General features: G+C 45.7%; 3 protein-coding genes across 4 annotated transcripts; 2 read left to right on the forward strand and 1 right to left on the reverse strand.

Annotated features, from left to right (window-relative positions):
* Nucleotides 1–754: 754 nt before the first annotated feature.
* LOC102722656 (NHP2-like protein 1) lies at nucleotides 755–2,694 on the forward strand. The gene is made up of 5 exons (XM_006649650.3): nucleotides 755–910; nucleotides 1,003–1,123; nucleotides 1,232–1,335; nucleotides 2,120–2,251; nucleotides 2,350–2,694. The coding sequence occupies exons 1-5, from the start codon at nucleotides 908–910 to the stop codon at nucleotides 2,374–2,376; spliced, it is 387 nt and encodes a 128-aa protein (XP_006649713.1). The 5' UTR covers nucleotides 755–907; the 3' UTR covers nucleotides 2,377–2,694.
* Nucleotides 2,695–5,480: 2,786 nt separating this feature from the next.
* LOC102722938 lies at nucleotides 5,481–8,227 on the forward strand. 2 transcript variants are annotated; one of them, XM_006649651.2, is made up of 3 exons: nucleotides 5,481–5,789; nucleotides 6,697–7,009; nucleotides 7,093–8,227. In XM_006649651.2, the coding sequence occupies exons 1-3, from the start codon at nucleotides 5,706–5,708 to the stop codon at nucleotides 8,037–8,039; spliced, it is 1,344 nt and encodes a 447-aa protein (XP_006649714.1). In that variant the 5' UTR covers nucleotides 5,481–5,705; the 3' UTR covers nucleotides 8,040–8,227. The 2 variants fall into 2 exon arrangements, with proteins under 2 accessions (XP_006649714.1, XP_015690725.1); XM_015835239.1 differs by having other exon boundaries at nucleotides 5,488–5,789; nucleotides 6,703–7,009.
* A 57-nt stretch (nucleotides 8,228–8,284) lies between these two features.
* Nucleotides 8,285–12,438, reverse strand: LOC102699383 (probable protein kinase At2g41970). The gene is made up of 11 exons (XM_006649652.3): nucleotides 11,581–12,438; nucleotides 11,372–11,457; nucleotides 11,156–11,274; nucleotides 10,934–11,049; nucleotides 10,364–10,825; nucleotides 10,023–10,271; nucleotides 9,612–9,772; nucleotides 9,447–9,526; nucleotides 9,196–9,343; nucleotides 8,935–9,084; nucleotides 8,285–8,818 (listed from the first exon to the last, which is right to left on the reverse strand). The coding sequence occupies exons 1-11, from the start codon at nucleotides 11,729–11,731 to the stop codon at nucleotides 8,582–8,584; spliced, it is 1,959 nt and encodes a 652-aa protein (XP_006649715.1). The 5' UTR covers nucleotides 11,732–12,438; the 3' UTR covers nucleotides 8,285–8,581.
* Between the last annotated feature and the right edge of the window lie 5,294 nt (nucleotides 12,439–17,732).

Genomic DNA, 17,732 nt, shown 5'->3' on the forward strand with positions numbered 1-17,732 from the left:
GTTGAAATTCAACACTGGTTTTAAAACTATGAATAGTAAAAATAAAAGGTTTGCTCAACCAGCAAGAGCCTTAAAATATACTCCCTTCGTTCTAAACTAACCAAAGTCAAAGATAAAAATGGTAAAATATACTCCCTCCAAAGTAAACATCGTCATTGAAATCTTTTATTTCACAACGTGGTTTTTTTTATCAATGTTCGATAATTTGTTTTATTTAAAAATTTTAAGTAATTAATTTTTGTATTGTGATTTATTTTATCATTAAGGATAATTTTATATGTTTCCGCACAATTTTGAAATAGTTAAATATATATTTAAAAGTTAATTAAATAAAAATTAGAGGTAGTATAAGACCGTGTTCGATTCATGGGTCTAATAACCTAGATTCCTTGTGTGTTTTAAAATTTCTTTACGAAAGTTGCGTAATCAATTATATTAATCTATTTTTTAATTTTTATAACTAATAATTAATTAACCATATATTGATCTGTTACTATATGTTTTTTTATAGGTTAACTAGCCCACAAAGGCAATCCAAGTTTAATTCTCTTATTAGTTTAAGTAATTTCCTTCGAAAATGTTTTGTTCTTTACTTTGTTTTACTCTTTCGAATTGGAATCACGGCCTCGTGGGTCAGAACGTCACAGAATGCGAAAGGGCTTGCAGCCCATCTCCGAGGCTAGCCGCCAAGGGGCGAAAACGAAATGCACAGAGGAAGAATCTCGAAGTCAATCGCAGCCGTCCAACCCACCCACCCGACGGGCTATATGAGGCGCGGTCGCGATAAACCCTAGCTCCACGCAGACACGAAAGCCCTAGCGACACACGCGCCCCCACCCTCCGCCGCGGCGGCCGCCTCCTCCTCCTCGCGCGAGAGCTTCCGAGCCCAGCCACCCACCTCGCCGAAATGGTAAGCAACGCCTCCCCTCGCTCCCGTTCTGCTCGCCGTCGCAGGTCGGTTTCGCGGGCTGACCACCGGCTGTTCGTTTTGGTGCTGTGCAGAGTCAGGAGGTCGTGAACCCCAAGGCGTACCCGCTGGCGGACGCGCAGCTGACGATGACCATCCTCGACCTCGTCCAGCAGGCCTCCAATTACAAGCAGCTCAAGAAGGGAGCAAACGAAGGTTTAATCCCTAGAGAAAATTTGCCCCTTTTGTTTTTTTCTCTCTCTTTGGTTTGTTTCCAATGATCTGAAGTTGTTTTTGGGGGGTTGTTCCTGTATGTGTGTGCAGCGACGAAGACCCTGAACAGGGGTATATCGGAGTTCGTGGTGATGGCGGCCGACACGGAGCCCCTCGAGATCCTCCTCCACCTCCCCCTGCTCGCGGAGGACAAGGTATTTTTTCCCTAAACTTTTTTTTTACTCCGAATCGGCTATGGAGGGGGTTTGAGGGATTGACTGGTTATGTTGCTGCCTACGCTGAATTTTCTACTGTACGAAAAATTGGCTATTGAGAGGATATGAGGGTGAAGGGATTGCCTTTTTTACATGGTCAAAATAGTTTATCTGCTAGAGCGGTGAAGCCTTGTGATTGGAGGAAGCTTAATATGCGATTTGTGTTATTGACTATCGATCTGTCCACGGTCACGCTTGCTGGACTCGTTAATTTGACAGAATTAAGAGTATAGCTGAAAGTGTTTAATTGTCTTAGTATCAATAACCATTTGGTTGTGCGGTGAAGTAAGCTGCCTAGCTAGACTTTGCATAGATAGAAGTTTTGGTACCGATGTTTGAATGTTTGTGTTAGTGCAGCATACATCCCAACATCTGGCTGATGTTTGGGGTACTCACCTGTTTTGTACACCACTGAATTATTTTTATTGCTCATTGTTGTTGGGCACTAGTATTGGTAGCCATGAAATAAACTATTGAGTTTCTTGTTGCTGCTTAAAACATGACAAAACTATTTGAGTTCATTGGTTGTTGTGGACTGAATAGATTCTATCTACTCTAATGCTAGCACTTATTTGGTATTATGCTTAACAATTTTCAGCATTGCATATGGCAGCGAATAGCGAACATATGCTGCATAATTTCTCTTGCTGCCCATGCTATTCTCATTTATTTCTGTTCAGTAAAGTGGACAAAAAAGACATAACTTTCACTTGTGCTTTTGCAGAACGTTCCATATGTCTTTGTTCCTTCCAAGCAAGCCCTTGGCCGTGCATGTGGTGTGACTAGGCCTGTCATCGCTTGTTCAGTGACCAGCAATGAGGGTAGTCAGCTGAAGACACCGATACAGAATCTCAAGGTAACCATACTTTTGGTTCATTTAATACTACTTTGGTGGAAAACTGTGTTCTGTTATTATCTCTTTTCAGCATTTTAACTAAATTTTGTGAATTGCAGGATGCTATTGAGAAGCTCCTCATTTGATTTACTAAGACCTTTCAGTGTGATGGGCCTCAGAGCGACACAGTTTTTCAGAGGCTTGGACTGGTGATGGTGTCTTATTTGCTAGAACTTTGTGTTTCTCAACTGTCTGCGAGACCATTAAAGCTATACATGCATTGTGCCATGTGTCTTATCTTTGCGACTGTTGTGTAATCCTTAAGATACATCTATAGCATGGCAGTTCACTTTTCTCCCTTGATACTCAAAGCACTACTGTAATGGGTGATGAATTATGGGCTTTGCTTGTGACCACTTGCGGAAAATTGGTCTTATCTATACGCATAATGTTTCATGTGAAAACCACAGCTATATTCCCGATAGCACAACAGGTAAATAGGTTCCCTTTGATTCCATTGTTCTCGCGTTTTCATAGATATCGGTATCCTCGGCATATTTAGATTTGGATCATTTAGCCCTGTGGCCAAAATTTTGGTATCCCATTTGGTTTTACTGCCTAAAATTTGGTAGCCTGATTCCCTGCTGACTTCTGCCCCTATTGTTTCGCGAGTTCGATTTGTGGTTTTCTCGTAGCGGTTTTTTAAATATTATTTTCTTTTGATTATTAGAGTTTTACCTATAAATAATTAAATAAGATGATTCTCTTTTTCCCTTCCAAAACGCAAAACGATTGTGGTTAAGGCCCTCTTTGGTTTGGAGGTTTGGAGGAATTTCATGGGAATTTTGAAGGAATTGAACTGTTTTCTCTGAAATTCCATTAAAATTCCTGTGATCCGAAGAAGCCCTCCAAGGGTTTTTATGTCCTGGGTCTGTCTGAGACATTTGCTGTCGCTAGGCTCAAACAGTTTCTTATGGCACGATGATTTTGCGATGCTACGGTCCTTTGGAGCCGAGGGGCTGGATAAAAGACATAACTAAACCAAAGTCCTTACCAGCATTTCTAGGACTGGGAAATCAACATTGGTTCTAGGTGCTACCAAGGGTGGTCGTTGTTTGGCTTTCTAAGAGAAATATAAAATGATAATTTGTAAATAAAAAAATTATATGCATATAATTTTTATATATGTATTTTTAGTGATCAAAAATCAAAGAATGGAAAATAAATTCAAATATAATGCAGAAAATTAAAATGATGGTGGAATTAAAAAGATGAAACCAAAAGAATGCATTTGTATTTTCTGGCATTGGTTTTTAGTCCACAAGCAGTAATACAGACTTAGAAGTCTAGCATGAAATAACCTGAAAATTATTAGTAGCGTCATCTTTCTGTTTTTTTATGCTTATAAGTTAAAATTAAAATTTTAAACTTAATTTAGAGTAGATTTTAGGGATTTTATCATATTTTGTTTTCTAGTCTTGACTTTTAATCACTAAGAACATGTATATAAAAATTTTATTTATTAATTATTTTTTATTTATAAATATGTCATTTGTTTTTTTCTAAATAAGTAAACTCACCCTAGAACTAGAGTATATAACTTACAACAAGAAAAATCTCTTCAAAGTTTTAAAATAGTAAATTATAGTATAATTACAGCTATACTGTACTATACTTCACTATACTATATAACTTGTATCGATATAATAAAAACAGACATGACGTTGCGGCTAGCTTTATTGCATTTGAAACTTGCCGGCCCTGTCCGAGTTCAGCCCAGCGCGTGCGTGTATATCTTTATTTGTTGCCCTCAAGAATCTCAAAGCGCATTCGAGGGCGAAAATTTTTTTTGTTGACAATAGGATGATAAAACTATAAGTCTCTTCTCTGCCACTACAAATCTCAAAGCTTATTCGCTGGATAAAAGGTGCCTGTTATTTTCTGCCTAAAATTATGGATAGCAAAACCATATGCTTTATCGGCTTTTTAATACACGTTGCTTTGGTAAGTTTGAATTTAAATTTTTAGAACTCTAACTAGAAATAACTTTTAAAAGAGTAAAGTATATGGTCGGTTTTTAAACTTGTGCCGCGGTACCACTTAGATCCATAAATTTAGAAAATACACGTTTAGATCCATGAACTTGTAATGTACTATCCAGGTCCATGATTTTAGACGTTAAAACGAGTTCATAAATCTAAACATGCATTTTCTAAGTTTATGGATCTAAGTGGTACCTCGCTACAGATGTAAGGACCGACCATTACTTTACTCTTTTAAAAGTTATTTCTAGTTAGAGTTCTAATCATATGCCTGTTAAAATTTTAAAAGTACCCCAATCAAATCATATGCCTGTTAAATTTTTAATATATATGATAATGAAGAATCATCAAAATTGTATTTGGTGACCGTATTATTATCAAAACGTCAAAGATATTATTTTGATACTAACGATGTAACTAATTGCTACAAAAGTTAAAAGAATCTACTCTACAAAAATTAGATGGTAAATTTATATGCACAAACTTTTTAAAACCCACCTTGTTCCCTAGTTTAAAAATTATTGTATATAAAAAACTCAAGTAAAAGATGAGAATAAGCTAGCTAAGAATGCGGCTAAGTTTACAGTTTCTTCGACACGAAACCCCTGAAAATCGCCGAGCGCCCGCTCCCGAAAAAAAAACTCGAAAATCAACCCGCGCGGACGCCACGCGCGACGACGGGCACCGCCCCGCCAAGACGCGCACCGTGGCTCGCCCCGCACCAGCAAATCACCGAACACGGTAGCCACCCACACCCACACGGCTCTCGCCCGGCTGGCAAAGGGGAGCGCCGCGTCCCACGTGCCGGCCCGCGATTGCCGATGCTTCTAGGTCGGTTTCCCCCCCGCCTCGCGGGCCCCACCCTCCAGCGAGAAAACACGTTTCCTGTGGTGCGCTACGCGATTACGCAACCTCTCCTCTCCTCGGCTGCTCCCTCACTGACGGCTGGGTCCCACGGGGGATGGCCAATGAGAGCCCGCCGCTTAGCCGCTGTCCCCACCATCCCGTCACGGAGGCGCTGCGTACCGCGCGGAGGCACCCCTTTTCGCTAGCGCCCACCGACATGTGGGTCCGGGTTTTGCTTGGTCCCGCGTGTCAGTGATTTGGTGTCAAACGTTAAGGGGTAAGCGAGAAGGCCCAGCTGGTTCCCCGCACGACTCGGGCACCTCCTTCGGCTATAAATACCATCTTACCCCCGCACCCTCGAAGAGGTTCTCTTTATTTTTCTCTTCCCCTTCCTTACCCTAGAAAATTTTCCCCCCATTCGCGAAACCCTAGCCGCCACGCGAAACCAAATCCCGCCGCGCGGGATCCTTTTGCCGCCGGATTCCACCCGCGAATCCGAGTTTCCCTAGCGATTCGCGGCGGATTAGCGCGCGGCGCGCCTCCTGCCTCGCGATCCGGTGAGGTAGACCGGCCGACGGGCATCAGCCATGTCGAGGTGCTTCCCCTACCCGCCGCCGGGGTACGTGCGAAACCCAGTGGTGGCCGCGGCCGAAGCGGAGGCGACCACTAAGGTTTGTTGAACCATCGGATTTACACACGCACGTGCCGGATCATTTGTTCTTACCTGTGTGGTTTTGATCGGATCTGTTGGTTGTGCGTGTGTGATTTGGGGATCGCACGTGCGGGGAAGCTAACCTTAGCATGGATAACTGAGATTTGTGCCGCGGTTTGCCAGATCGGTCGCCAATCTTTTAGTGGCTTGACCGCAGAAAGAGGAATTGCTGACCTTTCAGTTTGCTAAATTTGGTTGTGCTGTTAAATGTGAAACAAACAGAATACTTGAAAAAAAACTCTGATCTGGAAGATACGAATTACTTTTCTATATTGTTGCGCTCCCGGATTGCAGCATGCTATATTGACCTTGATATCTAAGGATCGCAGCATGCTATGTTGAGCTCACATGATATCTAAGGTCATTTGAATTTCACTTCTGTATTGTTGCACTCCTGGATTGCATTGCACTTGCTGAGATTGTCCTGTGGAGTACCATGAGCAGATTGTACATATGTATTTTCATACATATTTGATTGAAGCATACCGATACTATTTCTGAGATGTACTACTTGTTTGTGTTAAAATTTTCACCCACTGGATAGAAATAGCAGCTAACTTCATTTGTTTAGAGAACACCACTGCAGAAGAGCCTCAGTTGCCAAGGGTGTTATGATTGTAAGGGCTACACTTTTGTGACTAACAATGTAATGAATATATCATGGACAATCTAATTATCTATATAAATGTCCAAGCATTAATTGTGATATTTGTAAATGTTAGCACATCTGTCCAGATACAACGTTTGTTTCCTGATGTGTGCTTGTGTAAATTGGTACTTCATCATTATATTTCAAAGAAAAATTCTGCATTGCATTCCCATCGTCCGTTCTAAATCAGAACTGACGATTGCTCTGGTGGCTGAAGCTCCAGAAAGAAAGAGAAAAGGCTGGAAAGAAGAAAGAGAAAAAGAGTGACAAAAAAGCTCTTCAGCAGGGTGAGGTATCCAAACATTCAAAGCGAACCCATAAGAAGAGAAAACACGAAGATATTATTGCTGCTGATCAGAAACCCCGGAAAGGCTCCAACGAGCCTGTTGAGCAATTGGAGAAGAGTGGACTCACAGAAGAGCTTGGAGCTCCTAGCTTTGTTCAGACTGTGCATGGATCTCCAGAAAGCTCACAGGACAGCAGCAAGAGAAGAAAGGTTGTGTTACCCAGTCCTAGCCAAGCTAAGAATGGTGAGGCTCTTTCTTGCTTTTGACTTCTCATAGTCAGTGATGTTGACAAGATTGACTTATCCTCAATTGAGATAACCTTGCAGGTAACATTCTTCGAATAAAGATAAGAAGAGATCAAGATTCTTCTTCAGCTTCCCTTTCGGAGAAATCTAATGTCGAACACACACCAGTCCAACAAATGGGATCAGTTTCCTCCCTGCCCAGTAAGAAAAACCCAATCCAAGCACCCAACAACAAAGTCATGGTGAGATCAGCATCAGCCCAGCAGCAAAACATCAAAAGTGATTCTCAAGCAGTGCTGAAACAAAGTATACCAACACCAGCAAAGGTCATGCATAGAGTTGATGTTACTCCATCCATGAGGGTTGGTCTTCCACCTGTAGAGTTGACGACCAATGTTGGTCCTTCACTCTCCAAGGCAAAACAAACAATTCCTCCTGCACCTGCAAAGGTTACACAAAGAGTTGATCTTCCACATGCCAAGGCGTTGCAGAGACCTGCCAAGGTGTCACATAGAGTTGATCCTCTGCCATCCAAGGTTCAAATTGATGCTACTCCATCCTTTTCTAAGTTGTCGCACAGAGAGAATAAGTCAGAAGTACAGCCCTTTCCCCAAAATCTAAAGGTGCCTGTGGGAATGCCTACCATCAATCAGCAGCATACTGATGCTTCTCAGCCCAAAGAAGAACCATCCTTCTCTGGTAGGAGTGCTGAACCTGCTTCAGTGCCAGTAGAGAAGCAGTCCAAGTCAGACCGGAAGAAGAGCCGCAAGGCTGAGAAGAAAGAGAAGAAGTTCAAGGATTTATTTGTTACTTGGGATCCTCCTTCAATTGGAATGGAAGATACAAATCTTGGTGATCAGGACTGGCTGTTCGGCAGTACGAGGAAACCTGACGCTGGCACTGGCAACTGCAGAGAAATTGCTGATCCGGTCTCTTCGCAATCAGCGGAGCAGTTTTTGTTGCAGCCCAGGGCGATGCATTTGCCAGACCTTCATGTCTATCAGTTGCCATATGTGGTTCCATTCTAGCTCTAGTAATGTAGGTGAGAAGTAGGAAGGTGTTGGGAGAGAGCTGTGTGGGTGTGGGATATAATTGTTCCCTGCCACAGTTTTCCAGCTTTGTTCCAGAGTTTCTTCGTTTTATGTTGCTGTGTCTAGCAAACTTCATGTAATGTTGTATTTTTGCTTGTTTATCGCAGCAATTGAAATTCAAATGACCATGTTGTTGAGGACCATGTTTGTAATGTGATTATTATGGCATGCCGTGATTATAAGCAATGCATTATTTGGTCCTCTGATGGACCTATACCTTTCAATTTGATAAGGTTTTATCTGCTCTGAAGAAATTAACCCTAACATGATTGGGACTTTTATTTCTGTATGTACAAGGAGCTCACTATCATGTACTACTAAGTCGTTCTGGCACAATCAGAATCCTCTCGCCGCCGAAAATTTGGCGCAGGTGACTTCTTTTGGTTCTGTACATGTGTTGTAAATCGTATCCAAACAATGGCAACCCAACCCAAACAAAATTAACAAAAAGATGAAAAGCAGCCAAAGCAGCAAGATTGTCAATCGAAGCTGGACGATCGACTGCACCGCTCTCGCAGGTACTCCTCGAGGGGACTGAGGTTGCTGTGCTCCGTGCTCGAGATGGACTCGGCGTCCTCAACGTCCAGCAGGGCGAGTCCCAGGTGCGACCTCACGTTCGCCGCCGGGTAGGTCTCGTCATCGACGCACTCCGCCGCCTCGGCCGTCTGCAGGTCGGCGAAGCTCACAGCGCTCTCTCCCCGGAGCACGCTCAGCACCTGCGCACAGGCACAACAAGTAGAGCGTATTCGTCACACACAGTTGACAGTTTCCGCGTGCACGACTGACAGAGAGAGTCTGACACCACGAGGGCGAGCAGAAAACGGCAATCGACCTGCGATATCTTCGGCCTGAGGCGAGCCGACCTCCTGAGGCAAAGCGACGCCGCCACGGCCATCCGCTTCACCCCGGCCTCGTCGTGCTTCACGTCCAGCCCCGCGTCCAGCAGGTCAGAGATGTCGCCGCTGTCAAGTTTTGGGCTCGCCTGTTTTTTTCACGCCAAAGACACCAAATTTCGTGCGGTCACGTCAGGGACATCCAATGCCATGGATGACACGAGATGAAAGTCGGGTAGGGCTGTACACTGTACACTTACCCACATGACGAGGCTCTCTTGGCCCTTGGGCGACCCGTCGCTGATGGGCTTCCTCCCCGTGAGAAGCTCCAGCAGGACGACGCCGAACGCGTACACGTCCACCTTGTCGGTGACCTTCCCGTACATGAAGTACTCCGGCGCCAGGTAGCTGCACACACACGGCGGAGCCAAAAGCAGATTTCACCGTCAGTTTAACGACAAGACGAGTTTATGAATCAGTGCGATGGCGTACGACGCCGCAGGATGCGTACCCGAACGTCCCCACGACGTCGCTGTGCGTCAGGGAGGCCGGGTTGGACGGCGCCCAGATGGCCAACCCAAAATCAGACAGCTGCCATGCCACAACGCAGAGTTCAGAGAAAAAAAAAACACGGGACTGCAAAAATGGATCCAAAGTTGGCACTGTGACAATCCACCTGGGGCTCGAACTCGTCGTTGAGTAGGATGTTGGACGACTTGACATCCCTGTGGATCACGGGCCGCGAGTGGCCGGAGTGAACGTAGCTCAGGGCCTCGGCGACACCGAGCGCCGCCTTGTACCTCTTCTCCCACGACAGCGTCGGCTTCGACCTCTTACCTGCAAAAATTGACAGCGTCGATACGTCACACATCAAGGATTCAAGGAGTGAAGAACATGCAACCGTTCTAACAGCGACACCTTTCCTAATTACGAACTCCAAAATTTACACGAATTGAACTGTTCTGGGTTATTTTTTCCAAAAAAAATACTCCTGCATTTAGCTGACTTGTTGACATGTCATGGATGTACAGAATTTTATATGCGTATCGTGTACAAATATCTGTCAAAAATTTGTGTAGTATTCTACCGTGCAGGTTGTCCTCGAGGCTGCCTCTGGGGAGGTAGGCGTAGACGGAGATGAGGTTGGGCCCCTCGACGCAGACTCCGATGAGCGGGACGATCCGGTGGTGCCGCAGCTTGGTGATGATGTCCACCTCCCGGAGGAAATCTTTCGACGCCTCGGCGGACGCCTTGGACAGCTTGATCGCCACCGGCTGCCCGCTCGCGAGGCTGCCCCTGTACACCCTGCTGTGCGCTCCCTTCCCAATCAGATTCTCTGCAAGAACGGAGGAGGAATTCAATTGCTGAAAGATGAAAGATTTTGATGGGGGGATATGTGTACGCAATGTGGGAGGAATGTGGGAGAACCTGAACAGAAGTGGTTGGTGGAGTCGTAGAGCTCCTCGTAGCGGAACCACCGGCACCGCGACGGGACGGCGTCGAGCATCCGCTTCAGCTCGGCGACGAGCCCCGCCTGCGGCTCGGGGGACGTCGACGGGGACGAGCGCCGCGGCAGGCTCATCACCCACTGCACCACCGACTGCTTGCGCGGCCCGTCGTCCTTGGGCGGCTGCGCTACGGCGCCGTTCGCCGCGGGAAGCGGGCGGCGGAGGAGCGGCCACCCGAGCCTCTGCTCGGCTGTCCTCGCGCCATCGCCGACCTTGGTTGCGTCGTCGTATGAGCTCACCGGAACAGCGCCGCCGTGGCCGCAGCCCGTGGCGTCGAAGTCCATGGAACGCGCGCTCCGGTTTGGGTTCGGGATGATCACCTTGGGCTCCAATCCGACGCTCGGGTGCAGCACGGTGCGGAGCACCGGCTTCGGCTCTGCTCCTGAACAAAATGCCCAAAACGAAGCCTCTAATCACTCACCGATTCACTAATTATGATATTCTAAAACACCATTACCATCCTAAAATTCAGAGATTAAGAGGCACTTACCAAGTGGCGGCTTGGGCGCCTCCCTCACGAAGATGGCCTTGCCGCTTTGGATGGCGACGACGGTGGTCGTCACCGGCAGCTTCTTGGCGCAGTACTTGGCCAAGCAAGTCGAGCCTCTGAGCAACACAACCCACCAAAGAAACGTTTTTGATGTCAAAGAGTTAGAAACGGAGAAGAAACAAACAGTTGGATCATACAAAGGTCGCTGCTTGCATCACTGACCCAAATGAGTACTTCTTGTTGGCGCCAATCACCACCACCATGGCGGCGCAGAGCTTGGCCTCCTTCACCAGTACCTTCTGGATCGAGCTTCCCGGCGTCACCCGGCCGACAAGAACAATCTGACACACACACCATCAATAAAAGCACGCGAATTCAATCATCATGGCATAGAGCTCCCTCCATCAGCAATCACTACCGCGGCATGCCCATGCTTACATCTTTCTTGCTGCAGAGTGCCTCGTACTCTGCCAGGTAGTCGTCCAGCGTCCTGATCAGGCTCAGGGTGTTCGTCTTGCAGTTGTCTCCGGAAATCAAAAGACAAGAAAATGTCAACAAAAGCAGGCACTTGACTTCACTGAATCACTAGGAACGAATCGACCGAGCTGCAGTTTCATGGCGAGTTCTTGCAGAGGTGAGGTACCTACCGGACTTGCGGTAAATGTGCACGGCGACGACGCGGTCGCCGCTCCTCGCCGCCTGGTTGAGCGCCCACTGGAGCAGCTCCTTGCCGACGGCGTCCATGTGCAGCCCCACCAGTATGCACCGGCCGACGACGTCCCCGTGCTCCCCCGCCATCGCCCCCTCCCCCCGAAAGCCGATCGCCCGCCGGTGTCAGCCAGCGGCGGCGGTCGGCGGCTCACGGTAAAAATCACCACAAGTCGACACACTTGCCCATGGTGACGACTCCCGCTCGGCGCTTGCCTCACTTAGTTCAACCACTACTACTCCGCCGTGGACTTTGCACCTGCAGCGCACACGCCGTGGCCGATAGATAGATACGACCACCTTGCCTGCTGCAACCAATGTGCGACCCGGAACTCCTCCGGTGGAATAGAAAACTCAGTGGCGGTCGTCGCGACGGCGGGCCGCGACCGGAAAGGGAATTCCGTTAGCACAGGATCCAAACCGAAAGGGCCGGAGGCGGAGCTGGAGCAGGAGGCCGGTACAAGCACAAGAAGCCAGAGCGGGAAATATATGATAGTAGTGTCATACCACTGCTATCCCAGGCCAAAAGAGGATTCAAGACGAAGGCAGCGTCGTCGCGGCAAGCGACAGAGCTAACCACCTAAAATCTGGTTGGGTTGTCAAGCGCTCAAGCTGCACGGAGCGCATAGAAAAATACCACGAGCTCCCCCCTGCGCCACGCCACGCCACGCCGCCCGTCCGCGGGGGGTCGTCGCCATCGCCGGCCCTCGCCTCGCGTCGTCTCCCAACCACTCCAACCACGCACACAAATGCCGCGCTGAAAAGGCACGAGGCCTGGCCGCCCCGCGCGCAGACGAGGCGGAGGCGGAGGACGAGGAGCCGGTCGCGGTCCACCGTCCACGGCGGCTTGCGAGGCAGGCTGCTGTTCGGCGCGCGCGAACGCGCGATGTGCCGGTACGCGGAGGCTAGCAGACAACAGAGACGGTGACAGAGACGAGCGGGTGAGCGGAAGAGCACGGAACCACCACCCCGATGCGATGCAGGAATAGGGTATTCTTGTTGATGTGATGATGCGAGTGAGAAAGGCGAGCTGTGAACGAGGAAAAGAAAATTTGATGGTGGAGATTGTCAGATTGGGGAGCGAGAGAAAAGCGAGAGATTGGAGATGGAGGTGGCCAAGTGCCATTGGTGAATAATTGGTTCATTACACATAACACACTCCCTACTTGAAAAAAAAAAAGATGAAAAGGGGAGCAAATTAGCCAACCACATGGTGGAAAAATTAAAGGAAAAGGGAATCGAAGTGCTCTTTCGGAAAAGAAAAAGGCACCTACTAACTAGCTATAAACCCTTGGGATTGATAGATGATGATTGGATTGGCATATGATCTTTTGGCCTAATTATTTTTATCTTTCTGCGAATTGGATGTCCCAGTGTTGCAAAAGAAAAAGACATTCTTCTGTAGCGAGTAATCGTGCTGGTAATGTACAATTAGTGTCGCGCAATGAAACCTGACGACTTGGTTACTGTCGTATCGCATTCAAATTCGGTGCACTTGGAGGAGGATTCATTCGCTCATCCCTCGATGGCGGTCGTTTTAATTGATCGGTGCAATTTCCATTTGATACACTCGTTGATTAGGACTTGTGTCTGTTTAGCAATAGACATTTAGACTGACTTCAGGTGAGGGTCCCATGGCAGCCGTTCTTGTTACGTCTTGCTGGTATCTGCAGATGAGGGAGGCTTGTCACGGTGAAACTCTGATCTAAAAATTCTGAAAGTTTTTCGGATCTGTGCTGATCAATAATAGTACTGCGTTACGTACCTAGTGGCGGTCCATGAAATGTCGTTTTCATGTCATTCGACGCATCTACGGGATAACAGAAGCAGCGATAAAACGAAAAACGCAGGGGACAACTCGGAATCGGTAGGGTTTGGGGGGCTTTTTTGAGGACCAAGCTTATCAGGATCTTTTTGTTCCAACTGTTAGTTAGCATACTTAGAGTCTTATCATTTTTATGAGCATTTTTTTAAAGTTTGCGATCGCGCGAGCACACAAGCATGGGTGGGGTCATAGATGACCGGCAGTGCAAACTCTGCTAGACTTGATCAAACAAAACATCTATCCCCCCTAAAAAAATGAAGCATATGATCATAAGGATGCTACTAGTACTGATCACGCTTCTATGGATGTACGTATTTGACGTTGACCGGCCTAGCCATAACAATACAGCGGTCAATTCCAATGTGGCAAATCATCTGTTGCTTGCACCTTTTATTTTTTTGTCCAGCAACGATGTACATTACCATCTTGACCAAACAACACCTTTCTTTTGTGTCGCGGGATCCAGACCCAACACGACCACATGTGTTGAACTGTTGACCCCTTACCGTTCTTAAATGTATCCCCTCCACTTTTCTCGTTGACTTTTATACCTATGTTTATATTTGATTATTCTATTTATATAACTATTAATTATAATTATAATTTAATGTAGTTAAAATAAAATTTAAGCATAACTTATAATTTTTATTTTTTTTATAAAAATATAAACAAGATAATTAATAAATATAGATATAATAGTTAACGTATTAAATTTAAAAAAATCTAAGAGACTACTAAGGCTAAGGCCGTGTTCTTCTGAGTGTATATTATCCGGTATAAAAGTATAGTAATAGAATTAATTAGTATTAGTTATAAAAAATTAAAAATATATTAATATGATACTTTAAAGTAAATTTTCTTAGAAAATTTTAGACTTTAACTGTTCTAAAAATGTGTGCTTACGAATAACGAAAAGAATTCAGGTGGGTGCCAAACGCGGCCAAATTGGACTGGACTCACCCGCTGCGTCTTCCCGCACGGGCTGATGCGTTAGCCGTCGCGCACTCGCGCGGCATACACCCGCGCACGCGACGTCGCTGCCGGCCTTTTGGTTGGGTTCACCGTTGCCTGCCTCACTGGAGTTCCGGATGGAGGATCACCGTGATGCGAGCGACAGTGGCGGGTCGCGGTCGCGCGCCCGGCACGGCGAGTGATTGATCCCTGATGATTCGATGTGGCTGCTCGGGGGGAGACGGCGAGCAAACCGAGGCGCGATCCCTCGCCGCTCGCCGCGATGACGGATGTGGCCTGACGCGATCACGCAGTAAATGCGGGGTGGCCAACCGCCTCGTGCGTGCGTGCGTGCGTGCAGCTGACCGACGGGGCCGCGCGGCCACCGGCTCGGCGGTGGGATCGCGGCTTCGAACTCGGCTCCAACTCAGTTTCATTAAGGCCTGGCTTAAGTTTGCAAAAACATCCTATCAAGCTTTTGACATATATTTAAAGTATTAAATATAGTATAATTACAAAATAAATTTTAGATTTCGTCTGAAAACCGCGAGACGAATCTTTTGAGTCTAATTAATTCATCATTAGCACATGTTGGTTACTGTAGCATTTATGGCTAATCGCGTTCTAATTAGACTCAAAAGATTCGTCTCACGATTTTTTCCATAATTATATAATTAGTTTTAATGTTCATGTATATTTAGTGTTTTATTTAGATATCCAAAAATTCGATGTGATATTTTTTAAAAAATTTTTTGGGAACTAGACAGAGCCTAAAACTTGGACTCACGAGTCGCACGACCTGGCTTTCACGCTCTCTTTAGGAAAGCCAGAAGGAGGCTTGTTTGTTTAGACGAGACTGTACTTCTCTTTTTTTGAGATTGGAGGATCCAGTACCGGAACTCTCAGACTGGGAGTGGTAACTGGAGCAGTGGAGTTGAATCGAAGCGGCTTGCCACTTGTAATCAGATTGTTGTTTTTTTTTAAGTGAGACTGGAATGGCGGATTGTGGAGACCACCTTGATTCTTCTGCGCGATGATGAGTAAAGTACAGCGGTAGTTGCAGGGATGGAATGATCGTTCAGGGAAACAATGATTTAAAAACTGGGATTTGATAACAATACATTTTTTTTCTCGTCCAGTCCTGATGATGCACCAATGCATCCGCTTTGTGGCATGCGTACAAAACCAACCTCACCCGTATGGCATTATTAATCTCCTCCGGACTTGGGGGATTCTCAGATCATGTACCCTGGCATGCAAAACCTTGCCATACCGTACACAAATCTACCCGTTACATGAAAAATTGCTTCATATCGTTCCCTTTTTTTTGTTGAGAAGTCACCGGGAACCATGAACAGTGTCTCGCCGTCGCCAGCTTCTCGTCTCCGATCCCAAGAGAGCCGAAGATTCTATCTCCGACCGCGCACCTGACCGAGCACGTGAAAATCATCCCAGGCGCCAGTCCGCACACACGGCGTCAGCAGCGTCGCGCGGCGGCCACCGACACAAGTCACACAACCTCTCCTAGCGACCACTCTCCCAATCAATCAACCACTCACTCACAAGACAGGAGGAACCTAATCGAACAGCGCCCTCCTCTCCCCTCCACGCACACACGCGGCGCAATCCCCCCCACCGCAATAGCAGCGCAGTCATTAACCGCGCCGGCCGAAAGATCGGTGCCCGCCCGCTCGCGCGAACTGAGGTCCCGTGCGTGTCCACCGACGAGTTCGAGGTTGTACAGTACGACGCAACGGCGGATGCAATCATTGGGTGGATCTGGCCGACGGAAGCGCGCGGGGCGTGGGAGTGAGCGGGGCGCGTCGCTTTGCTGCCAGATGAGCGGCTCGTAGTAGTACGGCGGGTGGCGCATCCCGTAGGCAGCCGTAGCAGTGTAGCAGGAGCGCGGCGAAGTGCATGCATGATGGGCGCAACGAATGCTCGATTGTACAGTAGATCGGTTGAGCACTTGCACTGCTGGTGGTACTATGCTGTATGGTCGTCCTAAGATACATGAGGTTTAGCTACAGGTGTGGAAGCGGCTGCGTTCTTCCTCGTCAGGTTGTTTCTTAGTTTTTAAGTATATATTTTCTAAACCGTTTAATGTTACAATGTTTTAAAAGGGTATTATACGGAAGTTCATCATCATACCTTTAGAAAGTAGATTTTAAATTTATAGTAGTTAATTCATATCTTATACCAATAAATACTACCTCTATCCCAATACAAATGTATTTCTAGCACAACAAAGACAAATTAGTAACAAGAAGAAATAACTTAAATAACCCTTATTAAATAGGAAGATTGTATAAAGTGAAAGGTAAGTACGAGTGACAAGGATAAATATTTAAACATAAGTTAATTGATGGAACAACTAGTATATCATAAATACACTCTTTGTGAGACATTTTGATTTTAGAAATGCACTTATTATTGGACAGAGGATTATGTTGGCAATAAATCTAGCTTGACTTGATGTACTGAATACACATGAAGTTTTGGAATATCTGCCTACCATCAATGTAGGTTCTTATTCTTATAACAATCGGATATATGTGTGCTAATCAGTTTAAGATAAAATAAAAACTAATGTTAAATCAAAAGCTATCGATCAGCTAGGATAAAATATAACCTTTTGTAAAACATGCTATTATTAAAAACAACCATAGAAGATTGTACCTAACCGAGACATGTTAAAGTTAAAAAACAAACGTTACAAATTCTTATATTAATTAAAATAAGACAAATTAGTTATTTAGGTAATTAATGTATAAAGACTTATTCCATCCTATAGAAGTTTAAACAATACATAATATCCATCAAGTTGATAGTTACTAACTACAATCTTAGAATACCAGACTGAACCAAGACATTACAAGATTTGAATTAGTGAAACTAGACCTAGAATAGATATTATGCGTATTTAACCAACAATTGATAAAATATGGTGACCTATCGGTCCAAATCCTTAAAACAAATATAATTTCTAGCAAGTCTTTGTTTTGTTAAAGACAATTCTGATAGATCGGACCGAACCAAGACAATATAGGGATGAGTTAACTAAATAAGGCTTAAACTAGCAATTATATCAGCGTAAGTATCTAGCTGATAGATCACTTGAATAAATCATTGACTGGGACTCTAATAAGACAGATCATGCATGTACATAACCTGGTATGATTAACAATTGACACCAAACATAATTGATCAGACCAAGCTGAGATAGATTTAGGCACGAAGCAACTGAAAACTACTAGAATTGAGCCGATAAAATACATAAATTATGCTTGGTAAACTGAAACAAATCTAAACATG

Source organism: Oryza brachyantha, chromosome 3 (assembly GCF_000231095.2).
Source record: "Oryza brachyantha chromosome 3, ObraRS2, whole genome shotgun sequence".
Classification (NCBI taxonomy): Eukaryota; Viridiplantae; Streptophyta; class Magnoliopsida; order Poales; family Poaceae; genus Oryza; species Oryza brachyantha.

Coding starts and splice junctions, on each gene's coding strand:
- LOC102722656 (XM_006649650.3), top strand. Junction 1,336..2,119: donor CCCTGCTCGCGGAGGACAAG/GTATTTTTTCCC, acceptor GTGCTTTTGCAG/AACGTTCCATATGTCTTTGT. Junction 2,252..2,349: donor CACCGATACAGAATCTCAAG/GTAACCATACTT, acceptor TGTGAATTGCAG/GATGCTATTGAGAAGCTCCT.
- LOC102722938 (XM_006649651.2), top strand. CDS start 5,706: ATGTCGAGGTGCTTCCCCTACCCGCCGCCGGGGTACGTGCGAAACCCA. Junction 5,790..6,696: donor AAGCGGAGGCGACCACTAAG/GTTTGTTGAACC, acceptor TGGTGGCTGAAG/CTCCAGAAAGAAAGAGAAAA. Junction 7,010..7,092: donor TCCTAGCCAAGCTAAGAATG/GTGAGGCTCTTT, acceptor ATAACCTTGCAG/GTAACATTCTTCGAATAAAG.
- LOC102699383 (XM_006649652.3), bottom strand. CDS start 11,731: ATGGCGGGGGAGCACGGGGACGTCGTCGGCCGGTGCATACTGGTGGGG. Junction 10,272..10,363: donor CACCAACCACTTCTGTTCAG/GTTCTCCCACAT, acceptor CCGTTCTTGCAG/AGAATCTGATTGGGAAGGGA. Junction 8,819..8,934: donor TCAGGCCGAAGATATCGCAG/GTCGATTGCCGT, acceptor GCCTGTGCGCAG/GTGCTGAGCGTGCTCCGGGG.